We start from the raw sequence: 17,136 nt of genomic DNA, 5'->3' as shown, positions 1-17,136 counted from the left end.
ATACATATATCTGGGACAGATATTGCAGCTGCACAAATGAGTTGGACTGACAATTAGGAGGGAGAGAACGGGCTGGGTTTTATTTGGAGAACTGTACAGTACTTTTAACTAGCCTGTTTTCCTGTGCTCTGATACATTGTCCCATCTTTTAACATAAATGTTCTCTTGATAATGTTGTAGAGACGTTTTAAAGATGAAGAAACTTGAGGCCTAATAAAGTTAAATGACTTGGTGCAGATCATATCACACAAGTAGGAGGAGAGAGGAAGATCCACAGGTCAATAGAGAAATGTGTGGCAGGGACACATGGGCCATCCCTTATTGCTGGTTATGATTGAAGTGCAGGAAGTATGGGAAGAATATCATTGAAGAAATGGAGGGAAGAGGTGGACAGGTCACATGGTGTGAGAGAGGCGAATGAATCAGTTGGGCAGTCTGAGTACCCAGTTGGTTCCTATGACCTTGGGGAGGATCTGAGTCACTCTAGTGATTTAATTCTCTGAGAAAGGTCTGTGTAATAACATTGGACAAGAATAGTATGAATGAGAAAGTATGGATAGGTGAACTTCATGTGCACAAATGTGGGAATGCCTGTATCAGTGAGAACACAGAGCCAATGAAATATTGAAGAAGTTTCTTCCATTTTTATTTATGCTAATGCCATATTGGTATAGTGCTTTACCATTTTCCAAACATTCACTTACTAGGAGAGGCAGTGTGGTGCAGTGGAAAGCTCCTCACTGGAATTGGGGTTGAAAGACCCAAATCTTCTTTGCTTCTCCTTGGACCTTGATCAGGTCACTAAACTCAAGCCTGGTTGCACTGCTGTAAACTTGGAGTAAATGGTCTCTGAGGTCATTTCTAACTCTCTGTAAATCCTCTTGTAAATTTAACATACATCCATATGACAGTCCTGGGGAGGAGGCAGAGTGTAGGTGTTCTCATTTTATAGAAATGGAAACTGCAGTTCAGAGAGGCTAATGAGTAAGTGGTGAGGCTGGGACTAGAACTCCAGGGGTTCTCATTCCATAATATCATGTGGCCTCTCAATAGTTATATAAAAACATAGTCTTTTTGAATGTTTTTTCATGTTTCTTGAATAATTTTTTTCCTTTTTATTCTGTCCTGATTGATTATTTTATTTCATTTAAAAATAATTAATTTAACAAACCAATTAAACTTTTAAACACATAAAAATAATGAATTTAACAAACTAAACTTGACTTTACAGTTGTTTGCTCTTTAAAAAGCCATGTTACACAAAAAGTTATTTCTAATGGATTAGTTGTTCTCTTTCCTGATTTGATTTGTTATGTTATTAATGTAGTGTTTTTTTAATTGGAGCAGGACTTTTGTCTTACAAAATGTATGTATAATATTGATGCATGTTTTGGACTTGGGAACTCAGAAGGGCCACTGAGTGAATGGAGAGAGAATATAGGGTAGTAAGAAGAAACAGGTCCAGTATAGTTGCCTACTAGATGGTGTTTGTGGACTTCTCCCAGGTCAGTCTGTATGTTCCATCATGCCATGAGATGTAGCACTGCAGTTAAACAGCTGGCAGCCCGACCCAAAGAGGAGTGGCAAGGGTCTGAGCCTTTTATGTCCGGCCTTGCTAACTGATTCCCCAGACAGTGAATGTATCAGAGTTATTAATTTCTAAAGAGCTTCCAGAGTCAAGCAGAACCTCCTAATTCAGGGGCTCATCTCATGCTCTGGTTGGTTCCCCAGTTTCACACACCCTCTTTTATGCATCTGCATTGTTGGTGACTGATAAATAAAGAGTACAGAGTGCCAGAGGGTACTCATGGCTCTAATTCTGTTGGCCTCTGCAAGCAGTACTGTTCCTTCAGCATGTCTTACACACACACTTCAACACCAGATTACTTTACCTAAAATATCCCTTTCATTTTGTCATTTTCCTGTTCAGATCTTGAGTGGCTCTCCATTGCCTACAGAATAAAGTCCAGATACCTTAACCTGATATTCAGGACTTCTACAATCTGACCCTAACCCTCCCTTCCTTCCTTTTTAATTTTTATTTTCAGTTCCAAATTCTTTCCCTCTCCACCCCATCCCCTATCCATTGAAAAGACCAGAAAGGTGATACCTATTATATATGAAGTCGTGCAAAACATTTCCGTATTAACCATGTTGTGTTAGGGGAGGGAGGGCAGAGAGCAAGAAAAATACAGGAAAAAAGTATGCTTCAGCTTGAACTTAAAGTCTCTTAGTTCTCTCTGTAGGTGGATAGCATTTTTCATCATGAGTCCTTTGGAGCTGTCATGGATCATCACATCTGTTGTATCCATCAGAGTAGCCAAGTCTTTGATAGTTGGTTATCATCCTAACCCATTTTCCAACCTTATCGCCCACTTCTCATTTTATACCCTTGTTCTGTTCAGGCTGGTATATTTACCATAGCATCAGGGTGCCTTATGTGTTGCCACCCCAATGCTGAGGCTCCATTCTCCTGATCCAGGCAGTACTTTTTTCATTTCCACCTCTCTATCCAAATCCTACTCATTCTTTAAGGCCTAGCTTCTAGCCTTTGATATTTTCTTGTGCCATAATACTTATACAAATACCACCTAATTTGGCACTTAATAACCAATAAAACTCTAGAATGATAGATCTAGAAGGACTTGCTAACCTAATCCAAATTGTTTATTTTGCAGAGGAAGAAACTTAATACAGAGAGATTAAGTGATTTGTCTAGGGCCATACAATTAGTGCCAGAGCTCAGACTAATCTGTTTTCTTGTATTCTTTCAGTAGTCATAAACTCCTTGAAAGTAGGGATCATGACTTCCATACCTCACATATCCTGAAGAGAAAGAATCATAGGGCTGGGAATTATGGTAGGCCTTTAATTAAATTCACTAGTTGGCTCATTGAAATAGATGTTTGACGTTATCAGCTTTTTAGTATGTGAGATCAGTTAATTGTTTTTGCATTTTTATGATGATGATTTTACTACAGATTTGTGTGTTGATATTTATTATACTCAAGGTGACATAGAAATTCAACTTTATTGTTAAAATGTCTTTATTAACAGCTTATATTTTTACATCACCTACATTTTCCAGTGTGTCCTTCTGCTCCCTTTTAACAGTGAATTAAAAAGAGGAGGAAAAACAGTTTGGCAGCACTGAACAACACATTAGGCAAGTCTGACATGCTGTGCAGCATTCAGCACTCGTTGCTCTGTACCTGTACAAAGACAGGAGCGAAGTCCGTTCTCATTCCCCTTCTTTGGGGCCAAGCTTGGTCACTCTGTCATTTCACATTTCCATGTTTGTTGTTGTTCTTTTCATTTACATTGTAGTTAATATACTTTTTGCTTACCTGATTATTATTTCATTTTTCATCTAGTCACAGTCTACATGTTTCTCTGCATTTGTCATATTCGTTGTTTCTGACATCACATTTCATTCATGTACTGCAGTTTGTTTAGCCCTCCTCCAGTCTGGTTTGTCTCTAGGTCTTTGCTATTACAAAAAACATTGCTATTAACATTTTGGTATCTATGAGAGAAATTAATTTTTTTTAATGGAATCTGTCAGAACTGGGATGATCTGGTCCTTACTCTAACCTCTTTGGTAAATCCTAGTTAAAATTGGCAGCAGTTTTCAAGTGGGATTGTACTTTTTGCAACCACTCTGTGATTCTCTTCTCCCTGTTTCTTCATCTCCTCTGGAGGGGAGGAAGAGGAAGTGGAAGCAGAAGCGCTTTTCCTTTCCAGGGACAAATATTCTACATAGAGCCTCCTTCTGTGTTCTTTAACAGATCATACTCACAGTCATCATTTTACTTTCTCTAATCTTCCATCTCTCCCTCTCTACTGTCTCCTTCCCTGGGGAAGGACAAATACAACCCTGTCTCCTTCGTCCTTACAACCCTTTATGAGGCTGAAACTGTCCTTCTCATTTCTCTTTATCATTTAAATTCCTAGAAAGAGCTTCATATGCTTGTTGCTTCCGTTTTACTCTTACTCCTCAGCTCTTTGTAATTTGGCTTCCAAACTCATCTCAGCTGAAACTGCTGTCTTCAAAGTAACCAGTGATCTCTTCTTAATTGCCACATCTGATGGAACACTTAGCATTGCCATCTCCTCCTCTTTGTTTTGGTGACACTGCTCTCTCTTGGTTCTCTTCCTATTTTTATTGCTACTCTTCAGTGTCTTTTGCTGGCCTGACATCCATGTCATAATCCTTAATAATAGGTGTGCCTAAAACTGTCCTGGATCTCCTGTCTATGTTTTTTAACCCAGTGACCTAATTAGCTCCTAAGGGTTATCATCACTGTGCAGATGAATCTCAGATCTAGGTATTCTGCCCTAGTTTCTTTTTGAACTCCAGTCCTCTATCATATGTTGCCTGTTGAATATTTTAAACTGATTGTCCCACAAACATCTCAAATTCATCATGTCTGAACTCAGTTTCCCTCTCTAAGTATGGAATTATGTTCTGCATGACTGCACATGTATATGTAACCTCTATCAAATTGCCTTCTCAGAATTTAAAAAAAGAATGTTAAAAATTGTTTTTACATGTAACTGGAAGAAAAAAATAAAATATTAATTTCCCCCACAAACCTACCCCTCTGTACTTTGCTATTTCTGTCGAGAGCACCACCATCCTTTCCATCATCCAGATGTGCAACCTTGGCGTCATCCTGGACTCTCCACCTTCTTTCATTCCGTATACCCAGTTACTTGCTGAGTCTTGCTCTTTGTACCTGTACGCCTCTCACGTGTTTCCCCTTCTCTCCACTCACTCAGCCCTCACCCAGTTCATGGGCTCTGGCAAGTGTTCTCATTGGTCTCTGAGACACACCAAGCCATTCTGCACACGGAAGGTTAGATTATTGAGCCCTTCACTCAGTAAACTCTAGTGATTCCCTGTTACTTCTGAGATCACACATGAACTCCTCAGTTTGGGGATCAAAACCCTTCACAGCCTGATGCCAACTTAGACTTCTTATTAGATGTGCACATGTGTGTTCCCTCTTATGAAAGGTGAGGTTGTTGGGGGCAGGGATTAGTTCACATTTCTTCTTTGTTACCCCCATGACTAACCCAAGTGCCCAGCATGCCCGGTACATAGCAGGCACTTAATAAATGCTTGTTGGTTGTTTTTTTTATTCCCCTAACTGTTCCCTTCTCATATCGCCTGTTAGCCCTTACCACTGTTTTCCTGGGGACAATTGTACTGCAGACCTTTCTCTGCCTTCATTTTTGGTGAGAAGCAGGCAAGGTACCAGAGATATAGGTGGGTAAGTATGCAGGTGTTTTTCACTTGAGCTAGCTGTGAGATAGTGATATATGTAGAGGGAGTGGGATTGAGGGTCTGTTTGAGAGAAAATGTTCAGGTTCTGTCTGCAAGCCAAGAAAATGCAGTAAGAACATAGAATCATAGAATTTAGAACTGGAAGAGACCTTCGAGGACATCTCGACCCACCTCCTTATTTGACAGATGAGGAAATTGAGGCCTAGAGAGAGTAAGTGAATTGCCATAATATAAGAACTGGTATTTGAGCCAGGGTCCTCTGACTATAAATCCACTTCATTTTGTTCTTTTGTGCATCAGGAGATTCATTTTTGCTTGTGTGTGAGGTTGGGTGGTAGGTAGAGGATTTCCCGGTAGGTTAAAAGGTGAAAGCACTGATTTTTGGAGGCTGAAGACCTAGTTTTGAATTTGGGCTTTGTTCTTACTGTCACATGAGGGAGCTGGACTTAGATGATCCCTTCCTTCCTCCTAACTCTGAAGTCCATGATGCAGTGATATTTCAAATCCTTTTTAGTTATTAGATCTTAGGTTTAGAAATGGGATTAAGTTCACATTTCTTATATTCTAGTTATTGCCACAATTTAGTTTTAAGATTAATCAGAAAGCTTTATCTTTAGGTCATTTGTGATGTCATGAGCAAGTATTTTCCCTCCCTACCTTAGTATTTTCTTGTGATTTCCCATTGCCAGAAAAATTCATTCTGTGGACATGAGCTTTCTCTAAACTGAGAGCCAGCCTGGTCCTGTACACTCTGTTATTGTCTACTTTTTGGCTTGTGGTGGGACCTGAGAGAACTTGTGTTCTGTCAGCATAGCTTTTGGGAACCCAAGACCACCTGCGTATCACCAGTGAAACATGAGAACAGCCACAAGCATTGATTAAGGACTGTTAAAGCAAAAGTGAGGCTGAGTGAAATTTTAGAGTTCAGAGCTAGAGAGTAGCATTTCAGATAATTAGAGTTCATATTGACTAGAGTAATATTTGTAGCACTTGCAAAGAAGATTTCTGTCTAGTTAGGAATCACCCATCCCTTCAAAAAACATCCCAACTAACAAAGGAAGCCTGTTTTTTTTTAATCCCTTACCAGAAGAATTCCAGAGAATTCTAAGTGTTATATCTCTGACTGTACAGCTTACAAGTTGCAAATCAGGTCAAAATATTGACCTAATAAGGAAAAACAAAAGATCCAAGTAATGTTAACTCATGACAGATCAATTAACATATAACCTCAATGACTCCAGAATGAGATAAAGAAGTTGCAAATGTGCAAATCCAAACAATTTTAAGTTATTAGGCTAGAAAGCCTTTGTAATATGAGAATATTCTAATATAGTCCAGCATTTGGCACATAGGCATTTAAATATTTTACAGTTTATGGCTTAGTTAATGACTTATCTGTACTTACAGTCAGTTACGTAGCTTTTCAATTCTTCTTTACCTGTAGGCTTAGCTGTTGGTTTGAGATTATCATACTGGACTCTGTTGATACAAAGACTAAAATGAAGACAGTCCTTGTCCTTAAGGATTGTGTTCTGTTGAGGTCCCTTTCAGTTCTACATATGATTTTGAACCCACAATTGTCACAGATGAGGAAACTGAACGTCAGGAGAACTAGTATTCAAACACGGGCCCTGTGACTTCAGATTCAGTCTTACGTAAATCCTTTTGACCCTCTCAGGACTGAACACAAAGTTCTTCTGTTCATGGAAGGCACTTACTGGTTTTTGATTAGCACTAGTTCATTAGTAGTGAACCTTGCAGCCATCACCTTTGAATGAGAAAACAACTGAGTGAATTCACATTTTACATTCCACTCTTTTTATACATTGCATGACGTTCACCATTGTTCTTCATTATTACACTGTAAAATTTATTCAGTTAATTGATAATTAAAATGCTTATTAAGTTTATATTGTGTCAACATCATGTGATGGAGGCGCTGGGAAAGTTGAGTATTTAGTTATTTGGGGGTTATACTTTAGACATAGAATGCCTTTGTATTGGAAGGCATTTAGCAAAATCTCATTGTTCTTATGGACAAAAAATAGAAGGTGGATAATAGTTTAGTTGGATGGATTTATAACTAGTTGAGTGACTATACCAAAAGCATGTTGAGTAGTGTCAGTTTGAAGAAAAATCTCTGTTGGAATGCCACAGAGTTTGATCCACTGACCCTGTCTTGTTGTTTTTTAACAGACTTGGATGTAAACATTGAAGACATACTTATACAATTTGGAAATGGCCGCAAATGGCAAAGGCTAATATGTTGGGTGAAAAAGACTAATATGTTGACCAAAATGTCTAAAATGTTGGGTGAAAAAATTCAAATAGATCTCACTGGGTTCGTTTATTTAGCAAATGTTTATGCAGTATTGACTCTGTGTGTAGAGAGACAAAACTTGAATAAAACATGGGCTTTGCCTTCATAGAGCACCCCAGTCTACATAAAAATGATGTACCTGTATTGATAAGTGAAGTTCAATAGTTATAAGTGAAAAAGTCCTACACTTAGATTGAAAAAATAATCTACAAGTAGAGAGAAACCTGGTTTATAGAATCATATAATTTGAGAGTTGGAAGGGACTTAAGTGGTTTCTTGTCCATCCCATGCCTGAAAGGAATCCCTACTATAACATACTTGACCAGTGATGTCTGCTTGCTTGAACACATTCTCCACCCCCCCACACACATACTCCCCAACATGAGGGAGAACTTACACTCCTTGAGACATTTAATAACAATTTAATTTATTGGCATTAATTAATAGCAATTTCTCTTAAAAAAAAAAAGGCCGATGGAATTTTAGTTGACAAGCCCAGTGTAATCAAACATTGTGAGCCTAAGGGTTTGAGGAATGGACTTAATAATAGTGATGTTTCAATAACATTTTAAAAGATTCACCAGAAGGAAATTCAGAAGGAAGCATGGACAAGCAGTACAGTTTTGAAGATAATGTATAGAATTTATTATATGTTCTTTTTTTAAAGCAACAATATGAAATAGATTTACAGTTTTGTAGAAAATCCTTTTTGTGGAAATGCTCTTTTTTGGGGGTTTAAGTTCAGAATAAAAAAGATGCGTTTGTTTGGTATCTTACAGATCAAATAAAAAGGACTAAAATACTTATAGCGCCATTTTTGTAGTGACAAGGAATGGCTAAATTAACTATGAATGTAAGGAAATATTATGGCACTATCAGCAGCAAAGAATGAAAAGAAGCATGGAAGACTTTGCAGACTGCTATAAAATGGAGTGGCTAGAAACAGGAAAACAGTTTCAGTAATGGGGATGGAAGGAACAGCAACAGATGAGTGGGAAGTGAAAGCTGTAAAAATCATAGTGACCGAGCTTGGCCTCCAAGAAGAGGCGTGAGACTCTCGGCACACTTTTTTGAGGAGATAGATGACGGTCAGTTGGGGGGGAACACTACCTATGATATTGGTCTTAAGTGATTTGTCGGTTAGTTTTGTTTAGCTTTTTTTTTAAGGTATGGTTCGCTGATGGAACATATTGGGAAATGAGATGGCATAAAAGCAGGAGATACTTCGAAATTTTTCTGTGGGATATAGGAGGGAGAAAACCACCTATCTCTGTCCATGAAGGCAGATACCATACAGAGTAGCTACAGTAAAGGAAGAATAGTTGTTAAAGCTTAATTTTACAGGAGCAGAATCCTAGCAGGGAAAGAGAAGCAAAACCCAGGCCCTCAAATCTTGACATACACATACCTAGAGATAATGAAACAAACATGATGAATTAGAGGTCCTAATTCAAGGAATCAAATTTTACCTCATAGGTAATTATTGAAGCTTTGACAGGATGAGAGTTGACTAGACTATATAGCCCCACATGGGTGTATTTTATTCAGAAGAGATTAAAGGGGATGGAGGTAGGGATTGTATTTTAAGAAAGTATACTCATGAAGATATCCAGGTGCTAAAAGGCAGTGGAAACAAGAGTTTGAGTAAAGATCAATGGAAGGTGAAACAGAATGTTTTTTTTTCATTGATGTATATTACAGACTGCTTAGACAAAAAAAGATATATGTGAGGAGTTTGGGAAACATAAGGCCAGTACGAAAGCATGATGGAGCGGTGATGGGGTGCTTTATTTATCCTCATATCTAGTAGGAGCACTCCCTCTTGAAAGCAGAGTAGCTGATAACTTTTTAACTTGTCTTAGTGGTGATTTCTCTACCTTTTGAAGGATGAAGATAACAAAGAATTTTGCTCTGGGTCTGATTCTTACTGACAAGGATGAACTGGTAACTGGTATAGAAATGACCACTCCTTCCTAGAGTTTGTGATAGAGGAGGGGAAAGCTGGGCATAATCTGTCATGCATTGTCGATGTTGGGAGAGCAGATTTCAAAAATGTGCTCCCTTGTCAAATACCATTTGTAGAAGCCTACTTGTTCCTTACACATTGAGAATGCCCTTGATTCCTATATAAGGTGACTCTTATCCAGATTTTGTATAGATGGTGTAGTGGGTATATAGGTCAATAATTACTGAGGCTTTCATGGCTGTTTTTTTCAGTATTAATAAAGTGAGAGGTTTTTTTCCATAACTTTGCTGTTTTCCCAGATTTTTTCCCCCAGATTCCCAGATAGTTCTCAGATAGGTTATCTTTGAGCCCTTCAGTGCCTTCAGAAGTATAGCTCCTCTAGTATGGCTCTCCTCTGTACATACACCTGTTCCAACCCAGCTGCATTTCCCATAGTGGCTCACTTTAGTGGCATTTCTTCCTTCTCTATAATCACCTTGGTGTGATGTTATGGTCCAAGGAGAGTAGTTCCACTATATTCTTAACAAAAAAAATTTATTGAAAAATTTTTTTTCCAAATCTTTTTTCATTTTTCTTAAGTCTGTAGTACTTTAATTTTCATCCTTAAATACACTTAGGATGACTTTGCTCAGTCTTGCCAAACTTTTAAAAAATTAGTTTTATCTACCATAGCTTTTCTCCTTTTAAAGAGATAGTCCTGTTCATAACTGTCCATCTTTTTGGGGTAAGATTTTACAGACAAGTTTATATTCTAGCCCAGTCTTTTTTTTTTTTTTAGATTATTTTATTTTCATTTATCAACAATCGCTTCCATAAGCATTTGAGTTTTAAATTATTCTCCCCCTCCCTCCCCACCTCTTTCCCTAAGACAGCACGCAATCTGATATAGGCTATACACATATGTTCCTATTAAACATATTTTCACATTAGTGATGTTGTAAGTAAGAATTAGAACCAATAGGAGGAACCACCAGAAAGAGGAGACAAAACACAACAGAAGAAAAAAAATAGCAAATAGTATGCTTTGCTCTGCATTCAAACTCCATAGTTCTTTTTTGGATGTGGATAGCATTTTCCATCATGAGATCTTTGGAGATGTCTTAGATCCTTGCATTGCTGAGAAGTAGCCCAGTCTTTTTTTAAAAATACTTTTTCCAGTTACATGTAAAACAATTTTTAACATTCATTTTAAAAACAATTTTGAGTTCTAAATTCTGTCCCTCCTTTCCCTCCCTGTGCAGGCAATTTGATATAGGCTATATATGTGCAGTCATACAAAACATTGCCATTAGTCATGTTGTGAAAGAAAACACAGACACCCCCCCCAAAAAAAAAACAAAAATGAAGTTAAAAAAAGTATGCTTCAGTATGCATTCAGACACCATCATTTCTTTCTCTGGAGGTGGATAGCATTTTTTCATAAGTTTTTGAGAATTGTCTTAAGTCATTGTATTGGTGGCCAAGTCATTCACAGTTGATCGTCACACAATATTGCTTGTTGTTATATACAATATTCTCCTGGTTCTGCTCACTTTGGATCAGTTTAATGTAAGTCTTTCCAGGTTTTTCGGAGAGCATCTTGCTCATCATTTTTTATAGCACAACAGTATTCTATCACAATCATATACCATAACTTGTTCAGCCATTCTCCAGTTGATGGACATCCCCTCAATTTTCAATTCTTGGCCATCATAAAAAGAGTCCAGGCCAGTCTTGAGTTAGGCAGCTATTTCTTTCCATTTGTCAAGTAAATTAGGTGTTTACTGACTAAGATGCTTTCTGGAACCATATCTTTTCCATCTTACAGTTACTTGAGAGGTGTAGAGAATCTAGTAATATCTCATTGAGCTATTGTTGATTATGAAAAAGCATTTGATTCTGTAAAATAAAACACCACCTTCTGGGCTCTTTTACAGTAAGATATCTGTTATGCATACATCAAGGTACTTCAGGATTCCTTGTAAGATTTAATAGAAATAACATAGTAAGAATGGAAGAGGTAGATGGTAGATGTAAGCCAGGATTGGGATTTGGTAGCATGATCAGCGAAAGGAAAAAGGGGCAAGGGACTTGAGGAGAGGATAGTATAGAAATGAGTTGTTGACTAAATAGGGAAGAGAGGAGAGGGTACCCAGAGCAGTTAATAGTCTGGGTGGAGGGAATGGAGGTCACTGAAGTTAAAGAGAACAGAGTTAGGAGGCCTAAGGCATGGGCAAAGGGATGACCAAAAGGTTAGGGTCAGATAAAGGAATTTCAGAGTTTGTGAATCAGGCAGTGGGATCCTTATGGATAATGGATGTGGCTGAGGTAGGGTGAAAGAGCAGGTTGTGGAGGTTGAGTAGATTGAGGAGCTGGAAGTTAGGGCATTAGAGGGAGCATCAGTGTGTTGGAGTCCCCTAGTATGCAGGCAGGAGTTGGGGAGAGGAGAGAGAGATTGGAGCCTAGCACTGAACTGTTCCAAGAACATCTAGTAACCAGGATCTGGATTGGGGAGCTGTTTGGATAGTGTGAACTTCAAAGGGAGGACAGGCTGCTGAGTGGTGGGGGTAAATGGAGAGTCTGGAAGTGGCAGTAGGGAACAAAGAGCATTCCAACTCCTCCCCACAGAGCTGGGGATTCTGGGAAAAAAGTATAGCTAGTACTAGAAAGGGGAGCAGGTCAATTGGACTGAGTATATATCAAAAGGGAGCTGTGTCAGTGAATGCCAAAGGGTAGAATGCTTGTGGGGTGGGCATTCTAGAGGGCACAGTGGAGGGGGCAGGCAGATTTGGAGTATGACATTGAATGGGGGGTCGGGTTCAGGAAAGTGGGAATAAAGGAATGGGCAGTTGGGGGCAGGCAACAGGATTTGAGTATTGGCAGCCAGCGCTTCATAATTACTGGGCTGAGGAGAGTGGAAGGGGCTAGGCAGTATGTGTGTTAACCATTGAAGAATGAATCCAGGCAGAGTGTCATTGGTTGCAGAGGTTCATTAAAGAAGGCACGTGATTAGTCATACAAGATTGGTTGAAGAAACTGGGTGCTATTTTTAGCCTGGAGAAGAGAACTCAGGGAATACGGGTTAGCAATGGTGAAGTATTTGGAGGGCTGTTGTATTGAAGAGGCCCAGAAGTTAAAGCTGGGAGCAATGGGAGAAACTTATAAAGGAGAAGATTTAGGCTTGATATTAGGAAAGTCTTCCTAACAATTAGAGCTATCTAAAAGTAAAATGAGAGAGGGAGGGAAAAGAGGGCTAAAGGATTGGAGATTTTCAAGTAAGAATTGGACATTAACTTGTTGGATGTGTTATCGTGGGAATTTCTAGCTCTGAAATTCTGACTATTTCATACTGCTTGCAGAAAAAAGAACTAGGAATTAGGTTTTGACTCAAAATAAGGAAGAAGTTAGTAATAATTGGAGCTGTCCAGATGTAGAAAATGAAGTAAGAGTTCTTCTTTGGAGTCATTTGAGTACAGGCTACATAACCTCTCGTGGAGATGTCAGAGATGGGTTGGGAGGTTTGACTCAACCTCTCAGCTTTTTTCAACTCTTCATATTCTGTGAGCCTAACAGGTTCTGAGAGAGGTCTGGAGGGGATCACTTGTGAATGTATAGACATCGGGACTTGGACTCTGGGCTGTGTACCTAGGCCTTTTTTGTTCTTCCAGGTTTTTAGCCATGTGCTAGGTATAGTTGAGGTTGTAAGGTGAATGTTTTAGATAAATAAAGTGTTATAATTTAGGAAACTTTTTTTTTTAAGAAAAATGTAGTCAGTTGCTATAAAGTGCTTTCTTCAGTCATCTAAACTAAAACTAGTTTTCATTGCCTTTTTACCAAATATGATATTTTAATCTGCTTAAATTATCTTTTTGTTTTCTTTCAGGTAAACTGTAAGCAACAAGGAATGGACAAGGAATTCAGTCCTTTGCTGGGTGAGATTACTAATACACCACCTCTGGAATCTTCTGGTTCATATAGTAACTGGTCAGTTTATGGAGATGACACTAGCCCACCCACCGCCTTTCAAGACTATGCCAATGAAAGGTATCAAGTATATATGTTGTTTGTACAACCATCCTCTCCATTATTAAGTTCATAACTTAGAAGTCATTCTTACCCCCCATATCTCATCATTTGCCAGTCTTATAGATTCTGTTTCTACAACATCATCTTAGCTCAAATGACCCCCTATGTAGCTCAGACCCTGGTCACCTCTTGCCTGGTCTGTTATAAAAGTCTCCAAATTAGTTTCCCTATTTCTAGCCTTTCTCCTTTCCAATCCATTCTTCATATAGATGCCAAAAGAGTAAAAACTTAATAACTCCCTGTTGTTAGAACAAAATAGAAATGTCTTGACCTGTCATTTAAGGCCTTTTGCAGTCTAATTAACCCACTTATCCAGCCTTAAAACTCCTATTATTCCCTTTCACATGCTCTGAGTTCCTGTCAAACTGGACAGCTAGCTGTTCCTTAAGCTCAGGACGCCATTTGTTTCCTGCCTTCACGCATTCACATACATCATTTCCACATGCTGGAGTCCATTTCATCCTTCCCCCCAGGATCTCCCAAAATCCTCTCATTTCATTCAGCTCTCTTCTCTTTCTGGGATTCCTTGACTCGTACTTTCTCCCTCCCTCCTCAAATCATTTGGTATTTGCTTTTCTAGGCACATGTTGTGGAAGCTCCATGAGGGCAGGGACGGTTCTGATTTTGTATCTGTAATGCCTTGCACATTATGGGAACTTAAATACTTGCTAACATAATAATTGAATTATAGCACATCCTTTCATCTGGGGATCCTGAAACCTAAGAGAGCAGCCCTTTTAAAATAAAGCCTAAAGCAGTTTTATAGCTGTTCTGCTTTTGTAACGTTTCCTCATATGATAACAAAATAGGATCAGAGCGTTTAGAGCTGATTGGGACGTTAGAAATCATCGTCATCAATGAATTTCTCATTTTAGAAGAAACAGCTAACACACCGAAAGATAAAGATGTTCATCTAGGGCCATACACGCAATGAGTGATAGATTGGGGGGGGTTGAATCTTGGTCTTTGGGCTTCAGAGCGACTGTTCTTTTCACCATATATGTACTACACTGCCTCACAATTATACTGTCAATAATTAACTTTTTGCATGACTCTTATGGAACAAGAGGTTATAATTTTATCTTAGAAGAATTTGTTCAAAGTCTTTTGTATCTTACAACCAAAGAGATCAGTGCCCAAAAGATTTTACACCCACATGCTGGGGTTATTCAGTGCTTCAGCTCTTTCATACCTCTTTACTGTTTTTAGTGTTGCTTTAAAGGGTATTATTGGCAAAATTAGAATTTGGCCAAGTGGAATTGATTGTGTTCTAATTAATTGGCTTCTTTTTTTTTTCCTTGACCCAGCCCCATTAAATCTTGAGGATGACCACTACATTTTGTGATTGGATACTGTTGGGTTTTGTCATCCAGCAAGATAGAGGTGTTAGAATTTGGATAGAGGGTTGGGGGGGTGCTGTTGGAGCCTAGGCCCCTTCACACCCTTTAAACTTCAGACATTAAGCTGTGCAGGGTCAAGAGCCTTCTGGGCAAAAGAGAATGCAGGCTTAGACCACTTGAGATATTTGAGAAATCACTAGAACTTTTAAAAGTGATACAAGATCCCTTTGTTCTGTTGAAGAGCTGCTTGCACCTCACAGGTCAGTCTGGAGCTGTAGTTCTTTTGTAGTTTATCCTGAGGCTGCTTAACTTTTGTTTCCCAGGCTTCCAAGCTTTGAAAGCAGGAGGCAGCCTTCTTGTGTGTTGTGGTTGCAAAGGCAGTAATATGATTGAAAAGGATTGGAATTCTTAATAGAAACTGCAGGAAGTCTAGGAACTCAGCAGCTGAGTTAAGTATAATTGAAATAGTGTGATATGGTCTGAGAACCCAACTAGCATTTTATAGAGTTGTTTTTATTTATGTCGCTTAGTAAGTTTGGAACTGGCCGAATTTATCAAAGGTTAATCTTTTAAGTTCTTTCATTAGTTGAGGCGTTGAGTATCGCTGAGTCTGAGGTGGGAACGGGCTTCGGTGCACACCTCGTATAACCCGTGCCTGAAGAGCAGGCCCTCCCCAAAGTACTTGATGCCTAGGATGCGCTCTCTCCTCATCTCAGCTGTTTAGAGATCTTCTTTCTTCAAGACTGCCCTCTGGGCCAGCATTTCCCGAGTCTGTACACCAGCCCCACGCCCCCAGTAGCCGAGTGCTCTCTGCCTTCATAGAGATTCCAAAACCTACAGCTGCACCTTGTCTGCACCTTTTTCACAGCTCTCCTCTGCCTCTGTCACAGCCTCCTTTGTGTTGTGCTTGTTTGTGTACACTTTGTATCCTTCTATTTGAATGTAAGTTCCTTAAAGTGAGAGACTTTCTTTTTTTCTTTGAATCTTAGGTGCTTTGCATGTATTGGAAATGTAATAAGTGTTCGTTGAATTTTTAATTTGGTTTCCTGTCTCTGCTTGAGCACTTGCAGGGAGGGAAAGCCCACCACCTGCTTAGGCACCTGTTCATTTCCACCTTGGACAGCTTTTATTGGTGCAGTAAACTTAAATCTACCTCCTGGCAGCTTCCATTCATTGTTCCAAGTTCTTTAGGGGCCAAGTTAAAAAAAAAACCCAAATCTAATACATGATAGCCCTTGAAGAATTTGCAGCTGGCTTTCATGTGGTCTTCCTAAATCTTCTCTGGTCCAGTCTCAGCATTCATGTTCCTTCAGCCAGCCTTCACCTGTCATGGTCCTGAGACCTTTGTTGTAACCTTTGAACATGTTGGGCACCATCTTCTAGACACACTGAAGCTTTTATTCCTTCTCCTCTCCCCATGCCCCCCACCCGTGTTGTTCACAAAATAAAGCATCTAGAACTGAACACATTGCAGATCTGATAGACTTTGAGAAGAGCGACGTAGGATTACTGCCTCCCTGATGTGGGATGGTCACTTCTCTTACACTTAAAGCTCTCTGCCATTCCTTTGGCTGCTGGGTCACACTCCATTTGACTCAAATAAGACTTGCAGAGCACTAACATCCCCAGCTCTTTTTCACAGAGACTGTTGTCTAGATATGCCTTCCCCTTTTCATACTTGTGAAGTGGATTTTTAATCCAGACATAGGATTTTGCATTTGTTTCTGTTAAATTGCATCTTTTTTGATTTTGGCCTGTTGTTCTAGCCTGTCAGGACTTTTTGGGCTTCTGGCTTTGTTGTCCCACATGTTGGCTAGGTTTGTGTAACCTGCAAAATTAACACATGAATGCACTGATGTTTTTCTATAAGTAATTAATAAAAACTTTAAACAGCAAAGGAGAGAGGACAGAACCCTGAGGTACTTTATTGAGACTTACTTCCAAATAGATCAACCCATTAATGATATTCCTTTAAATGTTGGAAGATGGTACTCCTGTTTACTCAGGCAAAACATTACAAGTTTCTTCAACTAAGCCTTGTATGGTATGACCTCTCGTGGCTTTACCATCCTGATCTCTGTCTAATTACTGGCCTACCATTTACGCCCTAGAAACGTTGGGTTTTGTCAGTAATTTACCAAAAAAAAGATGTGGT

At 39.1% G+C, this 17,136-nt stretch overlaps 1 protein-coding gene across 1 annotated transcript in view; it reads left to right on the top strand.

Moving 5' to 3' along the window:
* The window catches only part of LOC110217096 (meiosis-specific coiled-coil domain-containing protein MEIOC-like), a 33,882-nt gene that overhangs the window by 4,934 nt on the left and 11,812 nt on the right, over window positions 1-17,136 (top strand). Inside the window, exon 3 of the mRNA XM_078152437.1 lies at window positions 13,439-13,599. Within this exon, the coding sequence (XP_078008563.1) occupies window positions 13,439-13,599 (161 nt within the window). The remainder of the gene's footprint in view (window positions 1-13,438; window positions 13,600-17,136) is intronic.

Source organism: Phascolarctos cinereus, unplaced genomic scaffold, assembly GCF_003287225.1.
Source record: "Phascolarctos cinereus isolate Bilbo 61053 unplaced genomic scaffold, phaCin_HiC Scaffold_4;HRSCAF=312, whole genome shotgun sequence".
Classification (NCBI taxonomy): Eukaryota; Metazoa; Chordata; class Mammalia; order Diprotodontia; family Phascolarctidae; genus Phascolarctos; species Phascolarctos cinereus.
The sequence above is the reverse complement of the archived record's forward strand: the minus strand, read 5'-3'. Positions and strand labels throughout refer to the sequence as shown.